The 25,863-nt window shown below is 42.9% G+C and overlaps 1 protein-coding gene across 8 annotated transcripts in view; it reads left to right on the forward strand.

The window, feature by feature from the left end:
- Positions 1 to 652: 652 nt before the first annotated feature.
- The window catches only part of LOC115197647 (CUGBP Elav-like family member 2), a 59,140-nt gene continuing 33,929 nt past the window's right edge, over positions 653 to 25,863 (forward strand). For 5 of the 8 annotated variants that reach the window (XM_029759371.1, XM_029759373.1, XM_029759372.1 and 2 more), the window contains exon 1: positions 653 to 855. In XM_029759371.1, coding sequence (XP_029615231.1) covers positions 734 to 855 — 122 coding nt within the window. In that variant the 5' untranslated portion in view covers positions 653 to 733. Of the gene's footprint in view, positions 856 to 6,839; positions 7,148 to 7,382; positions 7,670 to 25,863 lie in introns of those variants that run through there. The other 3 variants (XM_029759375.1, XM_029759378.1, XM_029759379.1) reach the window with 3 other exon arrangements.

The following is a 25,863-nucleotide window of genomic DNA, read 5'->3' on the forward strand; positions in this document are numbered from 1 at the left end:
TTGTATTGATTTTCTTGTTGGACCCAGAGACTGTGGTTGGACCAAACTTCCTGCCACAAGTGCACCTGGGGTTTAGCTTCCATGTATGTGCTTCATCACAACAACACCTGGGTTTGACCTACATTTGACGTGGGTTTGAACTACATTTATACTGTATTTCTCCTGTATCCAGGCATCATTGAAAATACATGTAAAACATGAAACAGGGATCGTGCCACAACAACCTGAACCCCAGGACCTGAGTGAAAAACAGATCCAAGGATCCATGGGCAAATTATTCAGAAGTTTCCCCTTCTTTGCCCCATGTCTCCTAGTGTGCCCAGTGTGACAGTAGGAACCAACCAACCCTGTCCAATTTCCTGGACTCTTCCTAATACGGGTGTCAATTAGTGGAAGAGTGCTACTGTGGCCGCAGCTTTGCAGCCTGTGAACCAGGCTGCCGCGGGCGGCACAATGCATTAGCCCACGATGAGCTGTCAAAAAGGATTATTTCAGCTACGCCAGTTAGCGAAGGGGGTGCTCTACTGCACTAAACCAGAGGAGGAGAGAAAGAGAGGGGGTGGGGGGGCGGGAGAGAGACACAGAGAGAGAGACAGAGAGACAGAGCCAGAGAGAGAGAGAGAGAGAGAGAGAGAAATAGGATACCCGGAGAGAGGGAGAAAGAGTGAGAAGAAGACAAGTGGCCATTTAAACACACACAATAAGTTGGATTTTTCTGGAAGAGCACCGTGCGATGTTGGAACACTCGTCGGATCTAGCCCTGGTGCAGAGCTTGTATGTTAACAGCATGCGCTGTCCCCCCTCTGCCTCCGCCGCTGGTGTCCCCGTCAGGAATGAGGACCTAGGATCTCTGAGGTACGTCCGTCGGGTTGGTTGGATGTTGGGTTGGCCCCTAGTTCATTCAGAAGGAATCAGATCTAAACTGGCTGGCTTTTGTTGTAGTTGTGGTTGTGGTTGGAGCTATAGTCAGTGATTGTAATGCTTCTTTGTTCCTGTGGTGGTGGATAATGGCTATTGTGATAGGATGGATTCATTGTTTGCAGTATTCATTCCCATTCCATGGTGGGTTAGGGTAGATTTATGATGTGTATGTTTTTCACTGAAAGAAAAGAGACACAATCTAACTTGTGATCTGGGGGAAAATCTCCCCCCTCTGCCCGAAAATCCACCCTTGCTCCGTCATCTTTAAGAAACAGACAGATCTGATCAGGACGCACCTATTAGTCCTATTGATTGAAGTTATCTTCAAATAAATTGTGTAAAAAAAACAACATTATATTATCTGATTTAAAAACCAAAGAATTGTGTATTCAATACTAATGTATTAACAGCATCTAAATTAAAGAATGTCCCTTCTGAAGGTCAGCGGTCACCCAGATATGAAAATAAATGGAAGAAAAATAAATGGGTCGAAGACAAAAATAGGTGCGACTCTCATTCACAGTTAAAAACTGAAGAAATGGGGCTCTGTCAGTCAGGCTGTCAGTGACGCAAACAGAATCTACCTCCTGAAAATGACAGAGAGGCCACTGGAAAGTACAGGGCAGAGTACTTAGAACAAGTTCATCCATCCTGTCTCTAACACCTCTAGTCAAAATCAGCATAAACCCTGAGCTATCTTCTGCAAGGCACGGGACAATTTACATTAGCCAATAAGGAATTTGCATAAACCAGTACCACAAACCTAAACTCAAGCTACTCTGATAAGGTTTGTGTTAACCAACGTTACAGCCAGGCTACGACGCTGTGCATTTCTTTTCAGATTAGATTACAACATTGAGTCATACTCATATCCTCTCCTTCTCCATTTTGAGAGCGCCAGCTTCAGTTGTTTGCCATTCTGCAAATGCTTTCAGAGCTAAGAGAAAGTATGTCAGTCATGCAGGCAGGCAGGCATGCAGGCAGGCAGTCATGCAGGCAGGCAGGCAGGCAGGCAGGCAGGCAGGCAGGCAGGCAGGCAGGCAGGCAGGCAGGCAGGCAGGCAGGCAGGCAGGCAGCAAGTTTATGGCGACATATACAAACAGACGTGACATAACCCATTTGGGTTGCTCTGTGCAGTTGGCCTATTTTTACTTGACCCGCTCCACCATTGGTTTAGAAGAGGTGCAAATCAAATGCTGGATGAATTGATTCGTAGGGGCTAGGAATAGTCCGGATCGTCCCACATTACAGAGGGATACAATAGAAAAGATGTAAACAAGGAAGGCATGGTATGTGTAGGGATTACAATAAGATTATCATAGTAATCATCTGATGGATTAAACATGGGAAGCTAGCACTGAGAGAGGCGGCAACATACTTCCATTGCAACAATAAAACAGTATTTATTTTACTATCTCTGCACAATATGTTCCTTTTATGCCCATAATATAGCCTACTGAAGGCTTCACTGCAGATCTCCCATGCCAGACTTGACTATATTTAGTACATTTTAGTCATTTAGCAGACACTCTTATCCAGAACGACTTACAGGACCAATTAGAGTTCAGTGCCTTGCTCAAGGGCACATCAACAGATTTGTTTACCTAGTCGGCTCAGGGATTCGAACCAGTGACCTTTTGGTTACTGGCTCAACTCTCTTAACCGCTGCAATATTCAGACTAACTCGTCGGATTCCACGAGACTACTGTTGAAATTTATCTTCTTTTCTTAATGAGATTTTTGGAGATCTAATATTATTAGTCACAATTATTTGTGTCCAGTATGAAGGAATTTAGAGCTAGTTACACGAGCCAATGCTAACTAGTGTTAGCGCAATGATTGGAAGTCTATGGGTTTCTGCATATAGATACCCATAGACTTCCAGTCATTGCGCTAACGCTAGTTAGCATTGGCTTGCGAAGCTACCTCTAACTTCCTTCATACTGCACACAGAGACATAAAATGGTATCCACGAGTTCATCTGACTCTGGGGAAGTAGATAAATGATCTCATTACCACAATCCCAAAGTATCCCTTTAAGGAAGTCTCGAGGTTTTGCTAACCTGAGTTAGAATACCTCGTGATAAGCTGCAAACCATACTATTTACCAAGAGAGTTATCTATATTTTTCACAGCTGTCTATATACCACCACAAACCGATGCTGACACTAAGATCGCACTCAACAAGCTGTAAAGGGCCACAAGCAAACAAGAAAATGCACATCCAGAGGCGGAGCTCCAAGTGGCAAGTGATTTTATTGAAGGGAAACTGAAATCCGTCTTACCTCATTTTTACCAGCATGTCACCTGTGCAATTAAAGGTGAAAAAAACTCTAGATCACCTTTAAATCACGTTCAATACGGAAGTGGTCCAATGAAGAGCAGATGCTAAGCTACAAGACTGTTTTGCTAGCACAGACTGGAATATGTTCAGAGATTCATCAGATAACATTGAGGAGTTTTACCACCTCAGTCACCGGCTTCATCAATAAGTACATCAATGATGTTGTCTCCACAGTGACCGTACGTACACATCCCAAACTGAAGTCATGGTTTACAGAAAACATCCGCACGGCCCGAAAATTATGTCATTGCTTTCGAAACTTCTGATAGGCTAATTGACATCATTTGAGTCAATTGGAGGTGCAGCTGAGGATGTATTTCAAGGCCTACCTTCAAAACTCAGTGCCCCTTTACTTGACATCATGGAAATCAAAAGAAATCAGCCAAGACCTCAGAAAAAAAATTGTAGACCTTCACAAGTCTGGTTCATCCTTAGGAGCAATTTCCAAACACCTTAAAGTACCACGTTCATCTGTACAAGCAATAGTACGCAATTATAAACACCACGGGACCACGCAGCCGTCATACCGCTCAGGAAGGAGACGCGTACTGTCTCTTAGAGATGAACGTACTTCGGTGCGAAAAGTGCAAATCAATCCCAGAACAACAGCAAATGACCTTGTGAAGATGCTGGAGGAAACAGGTACAAAATGATCTATATCCACAGTAAACAAGTCCTATACAGACATAACCTGAAAGGCCGCTCAGGAAGGACGAAGCCACTGCTCCAAAACCGCAATAAAAAAGCCAGACTACGGTTTGCAACTGCACATGGGGACAAAGATTGTACTTTTTGGAGAAATGTCCTCTAGTCTGATTAAACAAAAATAGAACTGTTTGTCCATAATGACCATCGTTATGTTTGGAGGAAAAAGGGGGATGCTTGCAAGCCGAAGAACACCATCCCAACCGTGAAGCACGGGGGTGGCAACATCATGTTGTGGGGGTGCTTTGCTGCAGGAGGGACTGGTGCACTTCACAAAATAGATGGCATCATGAGGGAGGAAAATTATGTGGATATATTGAAGCAACATCTCAAGACATCAGTCAGGAAGTTAAAGCTTGGTCGCAATGGGTCTTCCAAATGGACAATGACCCAAAGCATACTTCCAAAGTTGTGGCAAAATGGCTTAAGGACAACAAAGTTAATGTATTGGAGTGGCCATCACAAAGTCCTGACCTCAACCCTATAGAAGATTTGTGGGCAGAACTGAAAAAGCATGTGCGAGCAAGGAAGCCTACAAACCTGACTCAGTTACACCAGCTCTGTCAGGAGGAATGGGCCAAAATTCACCCAACTTATTGTGGGAAGCTTGTGGAAGGCTGCCCGAAATGTTCGACCCAAGTTAAACAATTTAAAGGCAATGCTACCAAATACTAATTGAGTGTATGTAAAACTTCTGACCCACTGGGAATGTGATGGAAGAAATAAAAGCTTAAATAAATCATTCTCTCTACTATTATTTTGACATTTCACATTCTTAAAATAAGGTGGTGATCCTAACTGACCTAAGACAGGGAATTTTAACTAGGATTAAATGTCAGGAATTGTAAAAAAATGAGTCTAAATGTATTTGGCGTATGTAAACTTCCGACTTCAACTGTATGTAGGCGATGCATAGCAAAGCTCTTTTAAACTCTGCTTAACATAAACACAAACTGCAGTGTAGTCTGCCTTGAAAATGGCTATGGATACAGGATTAACTGGGGTTTCATAAATGGGAGATTCCTTATCAGTGCGACTGAGTCACTCCCAATATTATTTTAGGGGGGATGTAAATGTGAAGCTGTTGCGAATGTTATAATGAACAATTCCTGTCCAGTTGATGAGGCTACCAAACTCTCTCTGCTCTGGGTTGTATTCATTAGGCCACAACATACCAAAACATTTTGCAACAGCAAACCAAAACGAGTGTTTCTTATTAGGCAAGTTCAGATAGCCCCTCCCTCCCTCTGTGATTCAATACATTTTTTTTTCCATTTGGTGCCTAATGAATACACCCCTGCTCTGCTCCCTTCTGCTCTGGTACAACCAGTACTTGACAACCGTGGTTTCAGCCCCCCTCGGAGTGGTTTTAATATAGGAAGACCTCGCCTGGCAAGTCCAGTTCAACAAAGAAAGACAGGCTCCTCCCCCCCAGGAAAACACCAGCAAAATCACAAAAGGGGAACATGAACTGTGACTTCTATAGAAGCAAAGTGTACATCCTAAATGGCACCCTATTCCCTATGTAGTGCACTACTTTTGACCAGGGCCCATAGACCCCATTCCCTATGTAATGCACTACTTTTGACCAGGGCCCCTACTTTGTAGGGAATAGGGTGCCATTTGGAATGTACCAAAGACTCAGGATGCCTGGGATTTTTTATTTATTTTAATGATGTTAATCACTTGGTTTTCTTCCTGGCCTATAGTCACAAAAAAGTCTCAGAGTAGAAGAGCAGTGCTGATCAGTTTTACCTTTCATATCATAATGAATATGACTAAATGGACAGGGGGGACCTGCTCCTAGATCAGCACTCCTACTCTGAATACTGGCCCAGATACTAATAGGAAAGGACTGGCCTCGGAGTCGAGTGGCTCAGCCTAAAATCTGGAGCAGCAATTCATTCGAATTATTGGCGAGAGGATTATAGAATGAGAATTTCCTATAGCTACTTGATTGGTTCAGCAATAGCGAAGTGCTTGGGCTAAGGACTCCTCAGGGAATGGGTTTGCCATATAGCCTATACTCTCTAACCTCTCTCACAAATGGTATTGTGTCTGTAGTCAAGGTTCAAGGAAGGTGTTTGGGTTGCTGTATACTTTTCCTTTCTCTCATAATATTTTACCTCTGAGACAAAATGTAAATTGCTTTCTGCTATCATCTGTGTTGGGTCTGTACTAGTCTAGCTAGGGAATGTGGGGGTCTTCATGTCCTTGGATCAACACCTTCCATATTTCCTAAACACATCATTTAGGTCAGATTGAGAGCCGTGGTTGGTTGGTGTGAGTGAAGACACTTGTGTAGCCTAATTTAAATAGACTGACAAAAAATAGTCAAACACATTGTGGATTCTGTGGAAGTGTAAACCAAGATGACTGGACTAGCCTAGCCTACATTATTTTTACATACTTGACATGTAATGGAAGTGGCCACGCCTCTCTAGCTATCCCTATCTGCAGTCGCTTTGACAGTGAGGGGATTCGATTAACCTGGTCCGGGTAGACGTGTTTCGCAACGGGGGAAAATTGATTGCATTCGTTTTGGAACTGGGCTGCCTCCCGGGCGTCAGCCAGGTGCCCATTTCAAAGTCCCCTTAAAACAAAAGTAAAGTTAATAAGCATGTGGAGTAATGCGTAGGGTTCTGTGTGTTCACATGCAAAAGTGATTACTTTTAATAAAAACGGTTTGTCTGGATTCCCAATGAAAACTGGTTAGAAAATTAAATCTTATTTTATGGTAAAGAGATGTATGTTTCTGTTATTGTTCAATTTGAGAAGGGCGCTCCTCCATCGCCGCTTTTGCCCGTTCACGTCATGGGCCACAGAACGGGGCCCCGCGGTTCAACATAATCGAATCCGCCCAGTTGCGCGCCTGTAGGAGAAATTAGCTGGGGATTGCAAGAATACGAATGTCAAACGATTGATGATTAGTATTCGCATGCTGCTGCTCTGAGTAGAAAGGCTAGAATTAAGCCCCCCTCCCTGCACCTGTCCCGCTGCGTCTTGTGGTCGCGCAGGAGTTGAATCTCGAGGCGATTTCACTCACTTTCATTGTTGACTACAGCGTGGTGGGTTCTGGTTGTAGCTCGGGAAAATGACTTCGACGTACAGTGGTCTGGATTTTCATCCAGATAGGATGGTAGAAAGCCGGTTGATGATGAGCTCGGAAGATACAACGTAAGTAACTGTTTATTAGATTCTAATAACCGACATTTTTAAATATATTTTTTTGTTTGTTGTCGTTGCATTAATTGCCTATAAATAAACTAACCTCCACAAAAGTTGCATTTCAACGCACTGATAATTTTACGAGACAATTCACCGACATGTCTGAGTAACATAGCAAGTGAAATGGGTAGCTAGCTAGCTTGCTAGCTGAAGAAGGGGGGGAAAAAAGGTTTACTTCTTGGCTAAGGAAATGCTAGTTAAGTGACATGTGCTTCCGGAGTTAACATGTTCCAGACATTATCGGACTAGGTAGTCGTCATTCTAAAGTGTGTGTGTTTTTTTTGTTTTGTTTGTTAACATAGCCAGTTAGAAAGAATTGCTTGTGTGTTTCGGTGTGGTTACTGTGAGAGGAAAAACCAGCACACGCGGCAGCCGCCCTTTTGATTTTTCTTTTTTTTTGTTCATGCCGCTTGCTTGAGCGGATAGAGAGGAACAGAGAGGGCAGCAACGGAGTCTTCTGTTCAGTAACAGGTAGGCCATGATAGAAAATGGCTCAAAACAAACACGAAATTCAACCCTATTGCAACGATTTTGATATCAAGTCGATGTATTGCATAATTCGCTATAGTGTAAACGTTATGCTTTTTTTTTTTCACGACACAGTAAATGCATTTCTACTCGATGTTTTCACGAGGGGCAGGCAACTAAATACGTTTCTTTTTGTAGCGAGTAGCGACCGTAGTTCCCCGTTAGCGATCGATTTCCCGTAATGGAGGTTCGTGTTGGGTGGTTTGCGGAACACACGTGGTATATTATTGAGCAATTTAATGGACATCTTGTGACCGCCGAAATAATAGATTGTTAGCAAAAGAAGCCAGTCAAAAACACACATGCATGTTGTTTTAGAAATACCCGGAGGCTAATTCGGCTTACCATGACTGGATTTTAACTCTCAGCCATATAAAGGGTATACAGCTCAAGGCTGTGCGTTGCTCGGGGAGAGTACACTCTCCCCCTCCCATAGTTAGCTCTAGAAATGGGCTTGGCCCTGTAACGTTCATGAAACATAACCTATTTAGCTACATAGCAAGCTACATACTTAAACATGTTTACAGCAGCCTCCTTAGCCCGATATTGATTATTAAATGGGCTGATAAATGGATTTGCAGTAAAAACATGGTGAATGACAAGTAGGAAGCATTAAGCGACAGGGAATCCATTTTTGTTTTTTGTATCTACTACAAATAGGTCTGTCATAATCCTCATGGGAACTCTTTCGACCTCTATCCTGTCCTGCACACATCTGTTGTGTGGATTTATGAATGATGTTACTGTGATCCCCGCCTATCACTCACTAGGTCAACATCATACAGCAAGTATACTGTAGTAACTACATGCATTTGAAATACATACACACACACAGGAAAAAAGGTGACCTAAACAAGGGATGATTAAGTGAGTGCAAAGGTCATCATGGTTATCTGGCACTTGCATGATTGTGTGTCTAAAGCCTAGCAGAGCAGTGGTTTGGGACTATAGAAATGAAAGGAATCTCATCTTTTGGCTTTGGACCCACACACAGGTGATGCAATCTCAACCCAACTCATCTGTGATTTGATTGAGCCTCTGATAAAGGACAGTGAGATGGTGAATATCTGGGCTTAAGTGTGATCCTTTGGCAGCGAACACTGACATGGGAAGCATCCCAAATGGTGCCATTTTCCCTATATAGTGCACTACTTTTTACCCTATGGGTCCTGGTCCAAAAGTAGTGCACTATATAGGGAATAGGGTGGCATTTGGAACACACTGTGTTATCTGGGCTAAGCTACATTTGATGGTGCTGTGATCCCATTGTTGTGGACTCTGACTGATTTTTTTTTTTTAAATAGACTGCTATGAAAAGTATACATGAACTCTCTTGGTAAATAGTATGGTCTACAGCTTGTCATGAGGTATTAAACTCAGGCGAGTAGAACCTTGAGCCTTGCTTTAATATTAGAGCTCGAGCACCAGTTGTTAGAGACACACCCCTGCCCCCTTGATGCTGTCATACGGTCTTGAAGATGCATAAGAAACAGCTAGATGTACACTGCTCAAAAAAATAAAGGGAACACTAAAATAACACATCCTAGATTTGAATGGATGAAATAATCTTATTAAATACTTTTTTCTTTACATAGTTGAATGTGCTGACAACAAAATCACACAAAAATAATCAATGGAAATCCAATTTATCAACCCATGGGCGTCTGGATTTGGAGTCACACTCAAAATTAAAGTGGAAAACCACACTACAGGCTAATCCAACTTTGATGTAATGTCCTTAAAACAAGTCAAAATGAGGCTCAGTAGTGTGTGTGGCCTCCACGTGCCTGTATGACCTCCCTACAACGCCTGGGCATGCTCCTGATGAGGTGGCGGATGGTCTCCTGAGGGATCTCCTCCCAGACCTGGACTAAAGCATCCGCCAACTCCTGGACAGTCTGTGGTGCAACGTGGCGTTGGTGGATGGAGCGAGACATGATGTCCCAGATGTGCTCATTTGGATTCAGGTCTGGGGAACGGGCGGGCCAGTCCATAGCATCAATGCCTTCCTCTTGCAGGAACTGCTGACACACTCCAGCCACATGAGGTCTAGCATTGTCTTGCATTAGGAGGAACCCAGGGCCAACCACACCAGCGTATGGTCTCACAAGGGGTCTGAGGATCTCATCTCGGTACCTAATGGCAGTCAGGCTACCTCTGGCGAGTACATGGAGGGCTGTGCGGCCCCCCAAAGAAATGCCACCCCACACCATGACTGACCCACCGCCAAACCGGTCATGCTGGAGGATGTTGCAGGCATCAGAACGTTCTCCACGGCGTCTCCAGTCTGTCACGTCTGTCACATGTGCTCAGTGTGAACCTGCTTTCATCTGTGAAGAGCACAGGGCGCCAGTGGCGAATTTGCCAATCTTGGTGTTCTCTGGCAAATGCCAAACGTCCTGCATGGTATTGGGCTGTAAGCACAACCCCCACATGTGGACGTCGGGCCCTCATACCACCCTCATGGAGTCTGTTTCTGACCGTTTGAGCAGACACATGCACATTTGTGGCCTGCTGGAGGTCATTTTGCAGGGCTCTGGCAGTGCTCCTCCTTGCACAAAGGCGGAGGTAGCGGTCCTGCTGCTGGGTTGTTGCCCTCCTACGGCCTCCTCCACGTCTCCTGATGTACTGGCCTGTCTCCTGGTAGCGCCTCCATGCTCTGGACACTACGCTGACAGACACAGCAAACCTTCTTGCCACAGCTCGCATTGATGTGCCATCCTGGATGAGCTGCACTACCTGAGCCACTTGTGTGGGTTGTAGACTCCGTCTCATGCTACCACTAGAGTGAAAGCACCGCCAGCATTCAAAAGTGACCAAAACATCAGCCAGGAAGCATAGGAACGGAGAAGTGGTCTGTGGTTACCACCTGCAGAACCACTCCTTTATTGGGGGTGTCTTGCTAATTGCCTATAATTTCCACCTGTTGTCTATTCCATTTGCACAACAGCATGTGAAATGTATTGTCAATCAGTGTTGCTTCCTAAGTGGACAGTTTGATTTCACAGAAGTGTGATATGACTTGGAGTTACATTGTTGTTTAAGTGTTCCCTTTATTTTTTTGAGCAGTATATATTGTCCTTTTTCAGCCACGACTCGGGAACATAGGATATTCCATTTCTTCAGGTCCCGTTGATAGAATAGTCTCAGAGGGTAGAGGCAGATTTATTTTCCAATGTAGTTTGTCAGGGTGCCCGCACGTTGGCATCTTACGCAGACTCTTCAGAGTCTCTGGTATTGGGGCCTTGTCCGGGGTGAGCAGTACGTCCTGCGCCGCCGAAACGTTGAAGTAGAATCTTCATCCAAATCCAGGTTAGTGGTTTCTGTTCTGATGTTTAGAAGCTTTATTCAGTCATAGGAAACGATGGTGGAAACATTACGCACAAAAGTTTATCGACACAAATAAACACACAAAATTGCAGAATTGGCCAGGAGCCCGTAAAACAACAGCTATCCATTGCAGCTCCATTCTATACCATACCAAAAACGCAGAAGGAACCTGTCTATATGACTATTGCGGTTCTGGGGGGGGGGGGGGCAGTACCCCTGTGACAACAATTTTGGACCCCCTAAATGTGCAGTATGAAATATTTTTACATAACAAATGTTTGCTATCGTTCTTTTTTTACACCCGTTGTTAGACAGTGGTAACGCGGAACACTAATGATTATGAACATGGTATTTTGCCTGCTAATGCCTGCAATGCACTGAAGAAAATTATATGACAACAATAACGTCTAATGTAACTGGCAGTACAACTGGCCCTCTAACAGTACAACTGGCCCCAGCTTGGCCCCCCCAGTTGAAATGGTCTAGAACCGCCACTGCCACCCGGACAAGAGGAACACCTATGTGAGAATGCTGCAACTGGACTTCCTGACGTGCTGCCCGTTGGTGGTGAGGGAAGTCATCAATACATCTGCCATGCTGACCCTGGACACGGGGGGCCCCTCAAGGGTGCGTGGTTAGTCCCCTCCAGTGCTTCCTGGTCACTCAGGACTGTGTGGCTGCGGCCGACTCCCAACATTACGTTTTCTGACGACATGACGTTGGTAGGCCTGATCACCTATGATGATGAGACAGCTTATATGGAGGGAGTCAGAGACCTGGCAATGTGGTGCCTGGATAACCTCTCCCTCAACTTCAGCAAGACAAAAAGGAGCTGATCATGCCCCCATTCACATCAACGGGGCTGTGGTGGATTGGGTCAAGGCTCTTGTCCACATCACTATGGTTCTATTATGATCTAGATACACCAAGACAGTCGGGAAGAGGATATGATAATGCCTCTTTCTCCTCCTAGAGGCAGAAAAGATTTGACAAGGGCCCTCAGATCCTCACATTTTTACAGCTGCACCATTTGTGAGAGCAACTTGATTGACTGCTTCACACTGCTTGGAATCGCAACTGCTTGGCATCTGACAGCAAGGCGCTACAGAGGCCCAGTCCATCGCTGAGGCCAAGCTCCCTGCTATCCAGGACGTCTATACCAAGGCGGTGTCAGAGGAAGGCCGTAATATTTGTATTTCTTAATTCCTTTACTTTTAGACTTGTCTATTGCTAGATATTACTGTACTGTTGGAGCTAGAAACACAAGCATTTCGCTGCACCCGCAATAACTTCTGCTAAACGTGTATGTGACAAATCAAATTTCATTTGATGTAGGGCTCACTCCATTTAGTCGACTTACCGATTTTGTTGGGTCAATGTTTTGACGCCTGTCTCAGTGGCCTAATCCATTGTGAATGCCGCTTGGATGGCACAACAGCATCACCAGTAGTACATTTACTGTTAATTCCCATAATTTTTAATCTAGAATTTGTTTGTTTACTGTAATTTCTGTTAATGCATTCATATTATTTGTCTTTTACAGTTTTCGTTGTCTTAGTGTACACTTTGTTAGCAGAGCGCACAACCTAGGCTACACTTGTTCTATTTACGAGTTGTCAATTTATTGTGTTTGGAGCTTTCCTGTCAATGTTGAGTAAGGATGTTGGCCCGATTATGCAAAGAAGTGGGGCCTGCATGCAAATGTGGCTTATAAATGTGCCCATTTGGGGATCTGATTTCTATTTCTGATTGTCTTTAACTCACCACCACTAATAAGCTGTGTAGCTTCTCAAACTAAATGTTTTCTTCACCTGAAATGGCAAGTAAATCAAGTCTGTTTTTACGTCCTTTGAAAATACTTCCTCAATGTAGCCTATTTGAAAAAATCATTGCAGCCCTCTCCTTTTCGATAACCACTCAGCGTGAAGAAAAAAAAGAAAAAAAAAGTTATGTACTGATCCAGTTGAAACATCCCAAAGTAGGCCTGGGGGGAAACATATTTATTTATTTATTTATATAATGTTGCACGTTTGTTAGTGCAAGCTTCTGGCTGGATGAAGTTGATTGTTGATACAATGTTTCAAGTTCCTTGCAGACAAGCCATGAGAAGGCAATGTGATGAATTTTTTTTTATCAGGATATTTTCCAGCTGCAGTGTTTTATTTGTTGGCTTTATGTAGGCAATTTTTTACATGTTTGGTGATGGCAATAGAAGTTACTTTTAGATTTGTATGATTTTTAATTTAGATGAAGCTCATAACTGGCACGCAGGTTGGTTAAAAACGGTGACACAAATTGGCACTGCAAATGGAAAGGGTTGCGGATCCCTGGTGTATCCTATTACCGGCAACTTCGTGAGCGTTATGGCAGAATCTGCGAAAGCCAGCAGCAGCCGGAGGAGATTCGGGAACAGGTTTTTTTCCCTGCTGGTTAGGCTATCTTGATCTCTAGCTCCCTCCTTGAGTTATTTGTCTTAATTATTGAATCAGTGTGCTTAGTGTCAGACAAGCCCAGTAGCCTACATATGGTTGATTTCTTTAAAACATAGGCTGTGTCCTAATAATGGAAAAATACATACTGTAAAACTTCTACCTGTAGATTGGTCAAAAGAACACACGACTCTTGGTCAACAAAGATTTGTTTTCTTCCGGGGACTGCCCTAGGTTCCAGCCAACAAAGTCAGACTGTTCTCTCTGTTACCACACGGCAAGCAGTACCTATTAAACAAGTCTGGAACCAACAGAACCTGAACAGCTTCTTATGGCAACTGCTTGGCATCCAACAAAAATATAAACTTAACAATTTCAAAGATATTATTGAGGAACAGTTCATATAAGGAAATCGGTCAATTTGAAATTAATTGAGCCATAATCTATGGATTTCACAACTGGGCAGGGTTACAGCCATGGGTCAGCCTGGGAGGGCGTAGGCCCACCCACTGGGGTCCAGGCCCAGCCAATCAAAATGTGTTTTTCTCCACCAAAGGGCATTTTTACAGACAGAAATACTCCTCAGCACTCCCCCTCCCCTCAGACAATCCTGCATGTGAAGAAGCCGGATGTAGAGGTCCTGGGCTGGCGTGGTCACGCGGTCTGCGGTTGTGAGGCCAGTTGCAGTCTAAAACGACATAGGCGGCTTATGATTGAGAAATTAACAGAATTCTCCAGCAACAGCTCTGGTGAATATCCCTTAAGTCAAAATGCCAATTGCACGCTCCCGCAACATTGGTGGCATTTTGTTGTGACAAAACTGCACATTTTTAGTGGCCTTTTATTGGCCCCTGCACAAGGTGCACCTGTGTAATGACCATGCTATTTAATCAGCTTCTTGATATGCCACACCTGTCAGGTGGATGGATTATCTTGGCAAATGAGAAATGCTCACTGGCAGATTTGTTAATAAAATTTGAGAGAAATAAGCTTTTTGTGTGTATGAAAAATGTATTTTATTTCAGTTCATGAAACATGGTCCCAACAATTTACATGTTGCATTTATATTTTTGTCGGGTGTAGTTTGGTTATCTGCATTTACCCTTTTTTTTTTTTGTTGCAGTAACTGTTTTGACTTGTCACTATCTATCCTTTTGCCTTTTTAGTCAATTACCTCGTACCCCTGCACATCTACTCGGTACTGGTACCCTGCTTACAGTACCAGTCAAGTTTGGACACCTACTAATTCAAGGGTTTTTCTTTCTTTACTATTTCCTACATTGTGGAATAATGGTGAAGACATAAACTATGAAATACCACATGGAATCATGTAGTAACCAAAAATGTGTTGAACAAAATATATTTGAGATTCTTCAAAGTAGCAACCCTTTGCCTTGATGACAGCTTTGTACACTCTTGGCATTCTCTCAATCAGCTTCATGAGGTAGTCACCTGGAATGCATTTAAATTAATTTGTGGAATGTCCTTTCTTTAATGCGTTTGAGCCAATCGGTTATGTTGTAAAAGATAGGGGTGGTATACAGAAGAGAGCCCTATTTGGTAAAAGACCAAGTAAATTTTATGGCAAGAACAGCTCAAATAAGCAAAGAGCAACGACAGTCCTTTCCTGTAGCACTCATGAGAGCCAGTTTCATCATAGCGCTTGATGGTTTTTGCGACTGCACTTGAAGAAACTTTAAAAGTTGTTGACATTTTCCGTATTGACTGACCTTCATGTCTTAAAGTAATGGACTGTCGTTTCTCTTTGCTTACTTGAGCTGTTCTTGCCATAATATGGACTTGGTATTTAACCAAATGGGCCATCTTCTGTATACCACCCCCACCTTTACACAACACAACTGATTGGCTCAAACACATTACAAAGGAAAGAAATCCACAAAATAACTTTTTAACAAGGCACACCCGTTAATTGACATGCAATCCAGGTAGAGGTCGACCGATTTAATCGGCATGGACGATTTTTATTTAGGGCCGATTTCAAGTTTTCATAACAAATCGGTAATTAGCATTTTTGGATGACGATTTACATTTGCATTCCACGAGGAAACTGCGTGGCAGGCTGACCACCTGTTATGCGTGCAGCAAGGAGCCAAGGTAAGTTGCTAGCTAGCATTAAACTTATCTTATAAAAAAAACAATCTTCACATAGTCACTAGTTAACTACACATGGTTGATGATATTACTAGGTTAACTAGCTTGTCCTGCGTTGCATATAATCAATGCGGTGCCTGTTAATTTATCATCGAATTACAGCCAACTTTGCCAAACGGGTGATGTTTATAAAAAAAAAAGCACATTCACGAAAAAAGCACAATCATTGTACGAATGTACCTAACCATAAACAAACAATGCCCTTCTCAAAATCAATACACAATGCATATATTTTTTTAACCTGCATATTTAGTTAAAAGAAATTCATGCTTAGCAGGCAATATTATTTAAGGAAATTGTCAGTTCTCTTGCGTTCATTGCACATGGAGTCAGGGTATATGCAACAGTTTGGGCCGCCTGGCTCGTTGCGAACTAATTTGCCAGAATTTTACGTCATTATGACAAAATTGAAGGTTGTGCAATGTAGCAGCAATATTTAGACTTAGGGTTGCCACCCGTTCGATTAAAATACAGAACAGTTCTGTATTTCACTGAAAGAAGAAATGTTTTGTTTTTTAGATAGTTTCCGGAATTGACCATATTAATGGCCAAAGGCTTGTATTTCTGTGTTTATTATAATTAAGTCTATGATTTGATAGAGCAGTCGGACTGAGTGGTGGTAGGCAGCAGCAGGCTCGTAAGCGTTCATTCAAACTTTACTGCTTTGCCAGCAGCTCTTAGCAATGTTTGAATCACACAGCTGTTTATGACTTCAAGCCTATCAACTCCAGAGATTAGGCTGGCAATACTAAAGTGCCTATTAGAACATCCAATAGTCAAAGGTATATGAAATACAAATGGTATAGAGAAATAGTTGCCAGGTCATAATTCCTATAATAACTACAACCTAATACTTCTTAACTGGGAATATTGAACCACCAGCTTTCTCATGTTCTGAGCAAGTAACTTAAACGTTAGCTTTTTTTTTACATGGCACATATTGCGCTTTTACTTTCTTCTCCAACACTGCTTTTGCATTATTTCAACCAAATTGAGCATGTTTCATTATTTATTTGAGACAAAATAGATTTTATTTTTGTATTAAGTTAAATAAGTGTTCATTCATTATTGTAATAGTCATTATTCCAAACTTTATATAATCGGTATGTGTTTTTTTTGGTCCTCTAATCACTATCGCCGTTGAAAAATCATAATCAGTCGACCTCTAATTCCAGGTGACTACCTCATGAAGCTGGTTGACAGAATGCTAAGTGTGTGCAAAGCTGTCAAGGCAAAGGGTGGTCACTCTGAAGAATCTGAAATATAAAATGTATTTTGATTTGATTTAACAGTTGGTTACTATATGATTCTATGTTATTTTATAGTTTTGATGTCTTCACTATTACTGTACAACTTAAAAAATAATGAAACCTTTGAGTGAGTAGGTGGCAACTTTTGACTGGTACTGTAAATAGCCACTATCTTTACTCATTGTATTTATTACTTTATTTCCCCATTTTTTTTCTTTCCCTCTCCATTGTTGGGAAGGGCCCGTATGTAAGCATTTTACTCTTAGTCTACACCTGTTTACAAAGCATGTGACTAATAAAATTTGAGCTGGCTGTCTGCTCTCAAAGTGTGGCCTCTTGGCACGGAGTCCTGGGGCTGACGGTGGTGACCAGCTGTTCTCGTGGTGTGTGTGTTCAAGAGGGAGAAAGGGAGCCGTGCAGACAGATGTTGCCGGCTGAGAGGGCTCCATTCTGGTTTGTCACCTGTTGTGATGTTGGATATGCACCCTGTATCGAGGTTAAATAAAAAATAAAAATAAAAGTTGTCTGCTCTGGTCCAAAACCAGTTTGGCTGAAGATGTAGGCTTAGATCAAACTGCGTATGCTGTGGCCTACATCGACTTTAAACCGTTCTCCTGAGTCTTGTATGCTTCATTTGTAATTTTGGGCGGGAAAAATATTGCGTTAGTGGTGTCGTCCCGGACCTAACTGGTGCTCTATAGAGCACGGGGACAGGAAGTAGAGCCTACTTTCACATTACATGCACAGTGTTAGATTTGGAAATGGAAACCGTTGAGACAGGAAGGTGTCTTGGATTTGACCAGTGCCAAGGTAAATAGAAAAATCCCGTTTGTATGGAAGTTGGAACATCCCCTATGGCATACACAAGTGGCACATTATGATATAGGAAGCTAAGCCTTGCTAATAAATCTTGAAGATTGCAATGGCATGCACTTGATCTACCAGGTGACTCATGGTACACGGCACATGGGATGAGTTAGCACTGTCTTGTCAAAGTTGGGTGGAATCGGCTGCCAGGCAAAAGTTGTTTATGATTGGGTGTACACAATGGAAAACGTTTTCCAATGGAAAGTGAAAATAAGAATTTCTTATTGGACAAGCCCAGGTAGTCCTTGTCCCTTCCCGTTTTTTTTTTTTTTTTTTTTTTAAACGGCTCTGTATAGTCCCTCACTGTTTCAGGCATTTGTGTTGGATAGGTTTCGGGAACCAGGGGAGTGTGTAGGCAGGTTGACCTCTCCCTCTTGGACAGTGGCCTAAGTGGAGCAGAAAGCTTCTAGCTAGCTGGTGACTGACAGTTCCAAGAAGCGCTGGAAGGAGCGCATAACTGTTAAAGATGCATGGTATATCGGTGAACATATCGGAGTCGCACGATATTAGCTAAAAATGCCAACGGTATCGGCCCGGTGTCTAGTTTAACGCTGACGTTAAAAACCCGATGTCAAAGCTACCGTGCATACCTATATAACGTAGGTACAGGACGTAATAACGCCACACACAATTTTGCGCTACACGTGCCACAGCATTCCTAACCTAGCCCACAATGTCTGCTGTGTGGATCGAGCAGTCAACAAGTCGGGCAGTCATTTGAAAGAGTTGTCTCACTGAAATGATCTTAAAGGTGAAATCTATTAAAGCCAAAATAATAGAATTCGTTGCCCTTGACAATCAACCGTTCTCCGTCGTGGGTGTTGTTGGCTTTCGCCGACTGGCCGAGCACCGGTACACACTACCAAGTGTGCTATTTTTCAGATATTGCCCTACCGGAGTTACACAGTAATATTGTCACTGCTATTAGCTTCACGACATACAGTGAGGGGAAACAAGTATTTGATCCCCTGTTGATTTTGTACGTTTGACCACTGACAAAGAAATGATCCATCTAATTTTAATGGTAGGTTTATTTGAACAGTGAGAGACAGAATAACAACAAAAAATCCAGAAAAACGCATGTCAAAAATGTTAAAAATTGATTTGCATTTTAATGAGGGAAATAAGTATTTGACCCCCTCTCAATCAGAAAGATTTCTGGCTCCCAGGTGTCTTTTATACAGGTAACGAGCTGAGATTAGGAGCACACTCTTAAAGGGAGTGCTCCTAATCTCAGCTTGTTACCTGTATAAAAGACACCTGTCCACAGAAGCAATCAATCAATCAGATTCCAAACTCTCCACCATGGCCAAGACCAAAGAGCTCTCCAAGGATGTCAGGGACAAGATTGTAGACCTACACAAGGCTGGAATGGGCTACAAGACCATCGCCAAGCAGCTTGGTGAGAAGGTGACAACAGTTGGTGCGATTATTCGCAAATGAAAGAAACACAAAAGAACTGTCAATCTCCCTCGGCCTGAGGCTCCATGCAAGATCACACCTCGTGGAGTTGCAATGATCATGAGAGCGGTGAGGAATCAGCCCAGAACTACACGGGAGGATCTTGTCAATGATCTTAAGGCAGCTGGGTCCATAGTCACCAAGAAAACAATTGGTAACACACTACGCCGTGAAGGACTGAAATCCTGCAGCTCCCGCAAGGTCCCCTTGCTCAAGAAAGCAGACATACATGCCCGTCTGAAGTCTGCCAATGAACATCTGAATGATTCAGAGGACAACTGGGTGAAAATGTTGTGGTCAGATGAGACCAAAATGAAGCTCTTTGGCATCAACTCAACTCGCCATGTTTGGAGGAGGAGGAATGCTGCCTATGACCCCAAGAACACTATCCCCACCGTCAAACATGGAGGTGGAAACATTATGCTTTGGGGGTGTTTTCTGCTAAGGGGACAGGACAACTTAACCGCATCAAAGGGATGGTGGACGGGGCCATGTACCGTCAAATCTTGGGTGAGAACCTCCTTCCCTCAGCTAGGGCATTGAAAATGGGTCGTGGATGGGTATTCCAGCATGACAATGACCCAAAACACATAGCCAAGGCAACAAAGGAGTGGCTCAAGAAGAAGCACATTAAGGTCCTGGAGTGACCTAGCCAGTTTCCAGACCTTAATCCCATAGAAAATCTGTGGAGGGAGCTGAAGGTTCGAGTTGCCAAACGTCAGCCTCGAAACCTTAATGACTTGGAGAAGATCTGCAAAGAGGAGTGGGACAAAATCCCTCCTGAGATGTGTGCAAACCTGGTGGCCAACTACAAGAAACGTCTGACCTCTGATTGCCAACAATGGTTTTGCCACCAAGTACTAAGTCATGTTTTGCAGAGGGATCAAATACTTATTTCCCTCATTAAAATGCAAATCATTTTATTACATTTTTTTTTACATTTTTCAGGATTTGTTTGTTATTCTGCCTCTTGCACTGAGATGCAGTGCCTTAGACCGCTGTGTGCGTGTTAACTATTTAACTACTAGAATGCTTAAAAGGCCGCTAAAATTAAGTGTCGCTGTAGTTTTTTTCAGCAAGGAAAATGTCGGGTATTGGTTAAAAAAAATGCATCACTAACTGCATAAAAATAACTGGACCTGAGTAGGTTTCTTATTTTTCCTTTTTTAAATCATTAAGGGACAGAATCAAACAGCAGTTTACTCTGGTCTTAACAGCTACAGTAGTATCTTTATTAAAACAATTTTTATATTGAGTGCTTTTCTAAGCACCAGACTAGGAACCCCTGGGTCTACCTTCAGTGTATTTGGGTCTCTAATATGCTGCTAGTTTTTCCCCTGAGGACCCTTCGCTGCTAGCCTGGATCCCATAATTCAGTTTGGATCTAGGCTCTGCTCCTGCCAACAAGCTTCTCTTCGCCTGATGCATAATTTTGCATACTAGCACAGCTGGACGAGGTGTGACCAGACCCCAGTTGATTTGGATCATCCTCAGTCAGGTTCCTATTACATTCTAGAGCATTCACTCACACCTGCTTTACTCTGAATCGTTATTCTGGAGACATTTTGATTGTCCTTTATTTTTTTTTTATTTTTTTTATTCATGCATCCATTCACACCCTGACTCACCTCCTAATTTGCATCCCCTTGGCCTTAATCACAGTCACCTGGGGACACTCACTTATTCATTTCAATCCATAACCATGGTCACCAGGGACACTCCATGAGATTAGAAGCTAATGGGGTAGGTCTTGTTGTCAGGCCCTGGCTGCTTGTTGTTTAACATGGGGCTCTAGTCACAGCCTGTTAACATGGGGCTCTAGTCACAGACTGATTGGACACATCTGTCTTCATCAGGGGAAATGCAACAATGAAAATGAGGCCATATTGAGGATAGAATTGGAGTTAATCCTGTGATGAAAACGTCTTTTAATGGGGCCCTCATCAGAGCACCGATGTACTGATTATAGACCAGGACAACAGTCCTTTCAGCAGTCTGCAGCACCTTGTATGGAATTCAGATGAGATATCAGACTGAAGAATGTGGTGTTGCGCCTTGCTCTAGTGACTCAAGGTGCAGGCTGCCCTTCCTGTGTGACGTCATTTAATGTAATCGTTGTGGTTTACAGCCTTGTAGTGCTGGGGCTAGCGCGCGCGTGCGCGCACACACACACACACACACACACACACACACACACACACACACACACACACACACACCAGAAACCAACTGCTGCTATTTCTGTGTTGCTTGTTGTCATGTGCCTTGCTGTGTGATCTAACCATTCTGAGGCGACATAGCCCTGTGACCTTAACCTAAGGCCGTCTCCTACTGCCAAGTGACTCCCGAGGGAAGGGAGCATCAGTTATAACCCAAACGAGGGAGAGCCTCTTGTTAACATGGCTATTTACACAAACTCCATTTTACCACAACTATGAATTGAACCAAAACATGAAGCAACGCTGCATGATATCACAGGGTGTGGATGGGCCTATGAATTTTAAAACGTAATTTATTTAAAATAATAATAATAATATTTTTTTTAGGTAGAGTCGAGTGATCAAACAATCCCAGCCAAGCCAAGGAAAAGCCTTAGGCTTGTATTTTAAGTTAAACTGGTTGGTGTTAATGCTCCATTAGTTTAGGATTCATACAGAACCCAACGACACCAGGTGACACATTTTGAGAAGATGGTTGACATGTAGTCTAGAGTATATAGCCTTATATTGGCGACTGGTGCTGCCTCCATGACAGTCTCGCTATAATGGGAGCTTCTAGGAAAGATGCAGCAGCAGTGTAGCTGACATGCTTCTGCGGTCAGACCACAGCGAACGGCCAGGTCAGGCATATGGTCCCGGTAAATCATGTTATTTTATGGGAAGAGCAACAGCAGGTATGCTAATTTCAGACTTGTTCCTTGGAGTCCTCTGGAGCCCAGGCGTCAGCTGCTCCCGGGTGTCTTTGGGACAGGTCACCTGCCACATCATAGGGCCGCCAGGCCTCAGTCTTTCCATGGTCTGGGTCGTATTCATTGGGGTACAACATATGTAGCAAAACGCTTTGCAACTTAAAAGGGCACGTGTTTTCTTCTTATTGGATACTTTGGAGACTTCCGTTTTTAAATGGAATAACCCTTTCTCTTTCCCCCTTTACTTGGAGAGTGCTTTAAGTGACTAATCATTAAGTTTCCTCAAGGAATTATTTTTGTTGAAGTTTTAATTGAACAGTATAAAACAATCAGAATGGGGATGGCCCCATGTTTTTAAAAATCACTTAGCATTTACAGTGCCTTAAGTATTCATACATCTTGATTTATTTCACGTTTTGTTAGACTGATTTCAAAATGGATTAAAAAAAATATTCTCACCCGTCTACACACAATACCCCATAATGATAGTGTAAACTTGTTTTTAGAAATTTTAGCAAATATATTAAATGCAGATCTAATTTACATAAGCATTCACAACTCTCTGCTATGACACTCCAAATTGAGCTCAGGTGCATCCAATTTTCCTTTTGATCGTCCTTGATGTCAATACAATTTGATTGTCAACCTGTGGCCAATTCAATAGTTTGAACATGATTTAGAAACATACCTGTCTATATAAAAAGGTCCCCACAGTTGACAGTGCATGTCAAAGCAGAAACTATACCATAAGGCAAATACAGGCAAATCCTTGATGAGAACCTGCTGCAGAGTGCAAACGACCTTAGAATGAGGGTGAAGATTTACATTGCAGCAGGACAATGACCCCCCCCCCCCAGAATACAGTCAAAGCAACCTGGGAATGGCTAAAGAAGAAGAATGTGGAAGTCCCTTTGAGTGACCCAGCCAAAGCCCAGACTTGAATCCCATTGGAAACCTGTGGATAGACTTGAAGATTGCTATTCACCACTCCCAATCGAGCTTAACAGCGCTGGAGAAAATCTGCAAGGAAGAATAGGAGAATCCCCAAATCCAGATGTGCAAAACTGATACACACCCAAGACGACTCAAAGATGTAATCGCCGCCAAATGTGCTTCTATAAAGTATTAACTCGAGTGTGAATGCTTATTTAAATGAGTTCTGTATTTCCTTTTCAATACGTTATGGAAGAAAATTCTAAACATGTAATTTATGAGCTGTGTGTGTAGATGGGTGAGATGTTGAACTTTTTATTATTGAAAAACCAAATATAGTGTAGTTTTTATTTGTATAAATATTTTGACTCTTTGGCCATATCATCCAGGTCTAATTCACACCACATGCATAGTTATCAAGATAATCATATGTGACAGGCAACTGTGTCTGTATCGAGTGGCGCAGCGGTCTAAGGCACTGCATCTCAGTGCTAGAGGCGTCATTACAGACCCTGGTTCGATCCCGGGCTGTATCACAACCGGCCATGATCGGGAGTCCTATAGGGCGGCGCACAATTGCCCCCGCGTCGTCTGGGTTAAGGGAGGGTTTGGCCAGGCTGTCAATGTAAATAAGAATTTGTTCTTAACTGATTTGCCTAGTTAAATAAAAATCTTGATTGTACATGTAGGAGAATGAAGGCACTCAGCAAAATGGTGCTGTGTTGGGACCACACTCTGGAGCAGGTTTCCTTCAAGGATCTTTCTGTACTTTGCTCCGTTCATCTTTCCATCGATCCTTACTAGTGTCCCATTTCCTGCCGCTGAAAAACATCCCCACAGCATGATGCTGCCACCACCAGGCTTCACCTTAGGGATGGTGCCAGGTTTCCTCCAGACGTGATGCTTGGCATTCAGGTCATAGTTCAATTTGGTTTCATCAGATCAGAGAATGTTGTTTCTCATGGTCAGAGTCCTTTAGGTGCCTTTTGGAAAACTCCAAGTGGGCTGTCATGTGCCTTTTTACTGAGGAGTGGCTTCTGTCTGACCACTACCATAAAGGCCTGATTGGTGGAGTGCTGCACCGAGAACCTTCCAGAAGGCCAACCATCTCCACAGAGGAACTCTGGAGCTCTGTCAGTGACCATCGGGTTCTTGGTAACCTCCCTGACCAAGGCCCTTCTCCCCGATTGCTCAGTTTGCCCGGGCGGCCAGCTCTAGGAAGAGTCTTGGTGGTTCCAAACTTCTTCCATTTAAGAATGATGGAGGCGAGGCCACTGTGTTCTTGGGGACCTTCAATGCTGCAGACATTTTTTTGGTACCCTTCCCTAGACCTGTGCCTTGACATGATCCTGTTTCGGAGCACTATGGACAAATTCTTCAACCTCGTCTTGGTTTTTGCTCTGACATGCACTGTATACTGTGGAAACTTTTATATAGACAGGTGTGTGCGCCTTTCTGAATCATGTCCAATCAATTGAATTTACCACAGGTGGACTCCCAAGTTGTAAAAACCTAGTTGTGACCAATGGAAACAGGATGCGCCAATTTCAAGTCTCATAGAGGGTCTGAAATACAGTACCAGTCAACAGTTTGGACACCTACTCATTAAATGTTTTCTTTATTTTTACTTTATTTAAAAAAAAAAAAAATGAACACTGTGGAATAATGAAGACAAACTATGAAATAACACATGGGATCATGTAGTAACCAAAAAAATGTGTTCAAAGTAGCCACCCCTTTCCTTGACAGCTTTGCACGCTCTTGGCATTCTCTTAACCATCTTCACCTGGAATGCTTTTCCAACAGTCTTGAAGGAGTTCCCACATATGCTGAGCACTTGTTGGCTGCTTTTCCTTCACTCTGCGGTCCAACTCAACCATCTCAGTTGGGGCGGCAGGTAGCCTAGTGCGTTGGACAAGTAACGAAAGGTTGCTAGATCGAATCCCCGAGCTGACAAGGTAAAAATGTCGTTATGCCCCTGAACAAGGCAGTTAGCCCACTGTTCCTAGGCGGTCATTGTAAATAATAATTTGTTCTTAACTGACTTGCCTAGTTAAATAAATTGGTTTGAGGTCGGGTTACTACATGATTCCATATGTTATTTAATAGTTTTGATGTCTTCACCATTAATCTACAATGTAGAAAATTGTAAAAATAAAGAAACCCTGGAAACAACTGTTACTGTATGAAAATAAGATGTATATCATTAATGTATAAAAAAATGTCAACCTGTTTTTGCTTTGTCATTATGGGGCATTGTGTGTAGATTGCTGAGAAGAGTTTTTTTGTCCATTTTATAATAAGGCTGTAATGTTTCAAAATGTGGAAAAGGTCAAGGGGTCTGAGTACTTTCCGAATGCACTGTACATATGTACGAGTTCAGAAGGCAAGTCACTCAGCAAAATGGCGTCAGGCTGTCTGGTTACTAGATAATGGTGTCACACGACACAATGCCCGCTGCTTTAGTTAGACGTAGCGTTAAGTGGGAGGATTACAAAGCGTCCTTCTGACTCACTAAAGGCCCATTGTTATCGTGGAGGGTATCTGTGAAGTGTTCTCTCCAGCATCTGAACAATATAAGCTTGTTTCCCCTGCTGCTGTGCTGGGGATGGCATAGAAAAATAATTTGTAGAATGGAACCTGCTATCACAGTAGGTTGACTTGGAATAGGGGATGTCCATTCTAAGAATTCTATGTCTATGGAACGCTGGTAGGTTACTCCCTGTTCCATTGCCAACCAAACCAATACCTGAGGAGTGACATGGTGATGGTTTACAGGCAACAATC

The sequence above is a fragment of the Salmo trutta genome, chromosome 7, assembly GCF_901001165.1.
Source record: "Salmo trutta chromosome 7, fSalTru1.1, whole genome shotgun sequence".
Classification (NCBI taxonomy): Eukaryota; Metazoa; Chordata; class Actinopteri; order Salmoniformes; family Salmonidae; genus Salmo; species Salmo trutta.